Below are 6,404 nucleotides of genomic sequence, written 5' to 3'. Positions count from 1 at the left end.
TTTTTTTTTGTAGAGATGGCCTTGAACTCCTTGACTCAAGAGATCCTCCCGCCTCAGCCTCCCAAAGTGCTGGAATTACAGGTGCGAGCCACCGTGCCTGGCCTCGTCTATTACTTTCTTTGACAAGAGGTATATCAACATAAAATTCAGATACTATACAGTTCACCCCTTTAAAGCATACAGTTGGATATACTGGTTTCAGGATAGTCACAGAGTTGTGCTTCCATCACCACAATCAATTTTAAAACATTCTTCACCCCGAACAGAAACTCTTTAAGCCTTTTGTTATCACCCACCGAAACCTCTAATCCCCAACCCTTAGGCAATTACCAATCCCCTTTTGGTTTCTTTAGATATGCCTGTTTTGGACATTTCATATAAACGGATTCATAGAATGTGTGGTCTGTTGTGACTGGCTTCTTCCGTTAAGCGTGGTGTTTTTGAGGTTCCTTCATGTTGTAGGACATGAAGGATTGACATTTGGGTTATTTCCACCTTTTGGCTATTATGTACAAGTGTTGGAGGGGACATAGGCCTTCATTTCTCTTGGTCGTGTATATACCTGGGAGTGGAATTGCTGGGCCAAATAGTAACTCTGTTTTTCACGTTTTGAGGAACTGCCAAAGTCAAAAAGTGCTGGAATTGGAGATGTGAACCACTGCGCCTGGCTCATTGCAGCCTTGACCTCCCAGGCTCAAGCAGTCTTCCCACCTCAGCCTCCCTCGTAGCTGGGACCACAGGCATGCACCACCACGCCTGGCTAACTTTTAAATTTTTTGTAGAGAGGGGGGTCTCCTATTGCTGCCCAGGTTGGTTTCAAACTCCTGGCCTCAAGCAGTCCCCCGCCTTGGTCTCCCAAAGTGTATGAGCCATAGTAATTGTTTTATTAATTTTATTTTTGGAATGTTCATTGCTAATGAACATTGGATAGTTATATTAATCATGAGTAATTAAAAACAGTAAAGATAACTGATTTTGTGTTAGTCTTATATTCTGCTGCCTTGCTGAATTCATTTATTAGGTCCAAAAGGCTGAATGTGGCTTAAGATTTGTGACAATTTGTTGATCACTCCTTGTCTTTTATGACCTTACAAATTTGATGACTGCTGGTCAGGCATTTTATAGAAAATTCCTCAGTTTGGGTTTGTCCGCTATTTTCTCATGATTACACTGGGGTTATGGGTTTTGGGAAGAACACACAGAGGAAAGTGTCCTCATCACAGCACACTGGGGTGCTGGTCAGCGTGGTCAGCTGTCTCCACTGTCAAGTTGCTGCTGTTTCCTTTCTGTGCTCCTCAGCGGGATGTTGCTACATCCAGCCCACCCTCAAGGTGGCAGACAGGGAATTAAGCTCCTCCTGGAGTGAAGAATATCAGAAAGAGCTTGGCCCCTGGTTAAAACCACCACAGCAATTAGTAAATATTTCAGGGGAGATGTTGGCTGTGCAGATATCCTGTTAGTCCTTGGAGTTGTGCCCACTGATCTTACCATTCAGCCCTGGCTGCTGCAGGCCCATGGATGGCCATGAGAAGTACTCGGTAGAGAAAGTAGGGCGCCTAGAACCCCGCTCAGGGCCCAGGAGGCACTGCACGGGTGGCCGTCCTTGCCACACCACCTCAGAGGCACAGAGCTGGCTCATGTGGCAACCCCAGGCCAGCCAGCCAGCAGGCATCGGCCAAGAGACTTCTGCTGGGGAACATGGATGCGTGCATTCAGCCGTCTCTGCTGGCGTTCATTGGTGCTTCATGTGGGTGCTGGAAGTTGTGCTCAGGGCTTTACATTGAGTACTTGAAGACATGGCCTACATTACATCCGTGTTAGAGATGTGAAGTAACTTGCCCAAGGGCACATGTGTGGTAAGCTAAGTGCATGGTGAGCTAAGTGCAGACCTGGGTCTGTCCAGTTCTGGGTGCCTTGGCCCCAACCACCAACCTGCCCTGCCTCCCCACACATCATGGAAGTTAGTGTGCGTTCATCCAGGTGCTTGAGGGTCAGGGAAGAGACGGCCGTGTTGAGGAGGGGTCTCCCGGGTGGGCTGCTATGGTGGGCTGCAGTCAGCAGGCTGCTTGACAGAGCAAGCCCAGTTTTTGTGCATGGGATTGACATGAATGAAATCCCGAGGGGGGGCTTCATGGGTCCTGTCATCTCTGTAACCTTCCTAAAGTGTAGAATGGAATGAGAAATCTGATTCTTTCTTCTGCTTCCTCAGCGCATTTATTATCTTTCCCTGGAATTCTACATGGGCCGCACGCTGCAGAACACGATGGTGAACCTGGGCCTTCAGAATGCCTGCGATGAAGCCATCTATCAGGTATGGGGCCTTGTGGCCGGGCTTCTGGGTGGCCCCTCCTGGTGCTTTGAGGTCTGAATCTATTTTCCCACGGAGGTGAGCCCTGATGTTAAGACTAGCAGCTATCTGGGAATCAGGAGACTTACAGCCTGTTCTCCCCTCCTGGAAGGAATGGGTTGGTGGGGCTGCTCTCTGTTTTTGAGAGGAGAAAGTGAGAATTGAATGGACCACAAGCATGGGATTGAATTGGGATGCGAAGGTGTGGAGGTTCTAGAGGCCATCCCACACCCTACCCCACCTCGGGCGGATTTAGAGCACCGTACCGGTGGTTGGTATTATTCCATTTTGACTTCATCAAACTGTTAACCCGCATCTGGTCTTCCTCCCTCCACCCGAGATGACCTCCGGAGCTTACCCTAGTTGTCTAGTTGTAAAAGTGCCATTTCTCCCCTAAAAACAAAAACTGCCTTTCCTTGGGAGTTCGTCTTTAGCACTTGCTCACTTTGAACTTAATCCTTTCACGGTTCCTTTGTGGTTTTAGAGCAGAGCAGCCATTGGCTTCCTTGTCTGTCTTCGCTTCCCTTCCCAGCTGAGTCTCTAGAGTATAACCTTTTACCTGCGTATAGATGGGTGTCTTCATGGTGAGGCCACTCCACCTCAGCACCCTGCCATCGCCTTTGCTTTGCTTGGGTTTGATGTGGGTGGGAGGACTTGGGGGGTTTCACTGGGGGCAAATGTCTTGCCTGGCTGGGAGGCGGCTCAGCGTTGCCTGGGGCTCCGTCTCCCCCTGCAGGACGTCATGGCTGTGTCTGTGCACAAAAAAATGCAACAAAAACTTCACTCCCCGTGTTCGAAATTAGCTAGTGGCGCTGAAGGCTACCCTGGCAGGTGACATGTCATTTATGTCTGTTTACTGACTGTTAACATTAGGACATGTCTGTAAGAAGTACAGAACATGGCAATATCTTAGTCTTGTCTTTGGATTTTACCATTATAGAATGCATTTTATTTTTTGAAACATTTTATGCAGTTCTTACATATAGTAAAAATTTTAGGGAATAGTTTGCATCATAACTATGCAGTATGTTTATAATTTTTATTCTCAAAAAATGAATGTTAATTATAGAAATTTAGAAATTGCAGGCAAGCATGTATCCTTTTAAACTTTGTATACTTGATGGGAGGTTCCAAGATGGCTGAATAGAAACAACTCCAGTCTACAGCTCCTAGCGGGAGCGACACAGAAGACTGGTGATTTCTGCATTTCCAATTGAGGTACCGGGTTAATCTCACTGGGACTTGTCGGACAGTGGGTGCAGGACAGTGGGTGCAGCCCACTGAGGGTGAGCCAAAGCAGGGCGAGGCATTGCCTCATCTGGGAAGTGCAAGGGGTCAGGGAATTCCCTTTTCTAGCCAAACAAAGCTGTGACAGACAGCACCTGGAAAATTGGGTCACTCCCACCCCAATACTGCGCTTTTCCAACGGTATTAGCAAACGGCACACCAGGAGATTATATCCCGTGCCAGGCTGGAAGGGTCGCATGCCCACGGAGCCTCGCTCATTGCTAGCACAACAGTCAGAGATCCAATTGCAAGGAGGCAGTGAGGCTGGGGGAGGGGCGCCCACCATTGCTGAGGCTTGAGTAAGTAAACAAAGCCATTGGGAAGCTCAAACTGGGTGGAGCCCACCACAGCTCAAGGAAGCCTGCCTGCCTCTGTAGACTCCACCTCTGGGGGCAGGGCATAGCTGAACAAAAGGCAGCAGAAACTTATGCAGACTTAAATGTCCCTGTCTGACAGCTTTGAAGAGAGTAATGGTTCTCTCGGTACGGAGTTTGAGATCTGAGGACAGACAGACTGCCTCCTTAAGTGTGTCCCTGACCCCCGAGTAGCCTAACTGGGAGACACCTCCCAGTAGGGGCTGACTGACACCTCACACAGCCGGGTGCTCCTCTGAGACGAAACTTCCAGAGGAACGATCAGGCAGCAACATCTGCTGTTCTGCAATATTCGCTGTTCTGCAGCCTCGCTGGTGATACCCAGGCAAACAGGGTCTGGAGTGGACCTCCAGCAGACTCCAACAGACCTGCAGCTGAGGGTCCTGACTGTTAGAAGGAAAACTAACAAACAGAAAGGACATCCACACCAAAATCCCGTCTGTACGTCACCATCATCGAAGACCAAAGGTAGATAAAACCACAAAGATGGAGAGAAACCAGAGCAGAAAAGCTGAAAATTCTAAAAATCAGAGGGCCTCTTCTCCTCCAAAGGAACGCAGCTCCTCGCCAGCAACGGAACAAAGCTGGACAGAGAATGACTTTGATGAGTTGAGAGAAGAAGGCTTCAGACGATCAGACTTCTCCGAGCTGAAGGAGGATGTTCGAACCCATCGCAAAGAAGCTAAAAACCTTGAAAAAAGATTAGATGAATGGCTAACTAGAATAAACAGTGTAGAGAAGTCCTTAAATGACTTGATGGAGCTGAAAACCATGGCACGAGAACTACATGATGCCTGCACAAGCTTCAGTAGCCAATTCAATCAACTGAAAGAAAGGGTATCAGTGATTGAAGATCAAATGAATGAAATGAAGCGAGAAGAGAAGTTTAGAGAAAAAAGAGTAAAAAGAAATGAACAAAGCCTCCAAGAAATATGGGACTATGTGAAAAGGCAAAACCTACCTTTGATTGGTGTAACTGAAAGTAACGGGGAGAATGGAACCAAATTGGAAAACACTCTTCAGGATATTATCCAGGAGAACTTCCCCAACCTAGCAAGGCAGGCCAACACTCAGATTCAAGAAATATGGAGAACGCCACAAAGATACTCCTCAAGAAGAGCAACCCCAAGACACATAATTGTCAGATTCACCAAAGTTGAAATGAAGGAAAAAATGTTAAGGGCAGCCAGAGAGAAAGGTCAGGTTACCCACAAAGGGAAGCCCATCAGACTAACAGCAGATCTCTCGGCAGAAACTCTACAAGCCAGAAGAGAGCGGGAACCAATATTCAACATTCTTAAAGAAAAGAATTTTCAACCTAGAATTTCATATCCAGCCAAACTAAGCTTCCTAAGTGAAGGAGAAATAAAATCCTTTACAGACAAGCAAATGCTGAGAGATTTTGTCACCACTAGATCTGCCTTACAAGAGCTCCTAGAGGAAGCACTAAACATGGAAAGGAACAACCAGTACCAGCCACTGCAAAAACATGCCAAATTGTAAAGACCACTGATGCTAGGAAGAAACTGTATCAAATAATGAGCAAAATAACCAGCTAACATCATAATGACAGGATCAAATTCACACATAACAATATTAACCTTAAATGTAAATGGGCTAAAAGGTTATAGCCCAGTTAAAAGTATAGCCCAGTTAAAAGTACATAGCCAGTTAAAAGGCATATACTGGCAAATTGGATAAAGAATCAAGACTCATCAGTGTGCTGTATTCAGGAGACCCATCTCATGTGCAGAGACACACATAGGCTCAAAATAAAGGGATGGAGGAAGATCTACCAAGCAAATGGAAAATAAACAAACAAAAAAAGCAGGGGTTGCAATTCTATGCTCTGATAAAACAGACTTTCAACCAACAAAGATCAAAAGAGACAAGGCCATTACGTAGTGGTAAAGGGATCAATTCAACAAGAAGAGCTAACTATCCTAAATATATATGCACCCAATGTAGGAGCACCGAGATTCATAAAGCAAGTCCTTAGAGACCTACAAAGAGACTTAGACTCCCACACAATAATAATGGGAGACTTTAACACCCCACTGCCAACATTAGACAGATGAGTGAGACAGAAAGTTAACAAGGATATCCAGGACTTGAACTCAGCTCTGCATCAAGCGGACCTAATAGACATCTACAGAACTCTCTACCCAAATCAACAGAATATACATTCTTCTCAGCACCACATCACACTTATTCCAACATTGACCACACAGTTGGAAGTAAAGCACTCCTCAGCAAATGTAAAAGAACAGAAATTATAACAAAGTGTCTCTCAGACCACAGTGCAATCAAACTAGAACTCAGTATTAAGAAACTCACTCAAAACCACTCAACTACATGGAAACTGAACAACGTGGTCTTGAATGACTACTGGATAC

General features: G+C 46.1%; 1 protein-coding gene across 1 annotated transcript in view; it reads left to right on the top strand.

Annotated features, from left to right (window-relative positions):
- The first annotated feature begins 2,209 nt into the window (after window positions 1–2,209).
- Window positions 2,210–6,404, top strand: part of PYGB (phosphorylase, glycogen; brain) — a 55,016-nt gene continuing 50,821 nt past the window's right edge. The window contains exon 1 of the mRNA XM_011992901.1: window positions 2,210–2,311. Coding sequence (XP_011848291.1) covers window positions 2,240–2,311 — 72 coding nt within the window. The 5' untranslated portion in view covers window positions 2,210–2,239. The remainder of the gene's footprint in view (window positions 2,312–6,404) is intronic.

The sequence above is a fragment of the Mandrillus leucophaeus genome, unplaced genomic scaffold (assembly GCF_000951045.1).
Source record: "Mandrillus leucophaeus isolate KB7577 unplaced genomic scaffold, Mleu.le_1.0 Scaffold1109, whole genome shotgun sequence".
NCBI classification, from domain to species: Eukaryota; Metazoa; Chordata; class Mammalia; order Primates; family Cercopithecidae; genus Mandrillus; species Mandrillus leucophaeus.
Note: the sequence above shows the minus strand (reverse complement) of the source record. Positions and strands in the feature narration are given on the sequence as shown.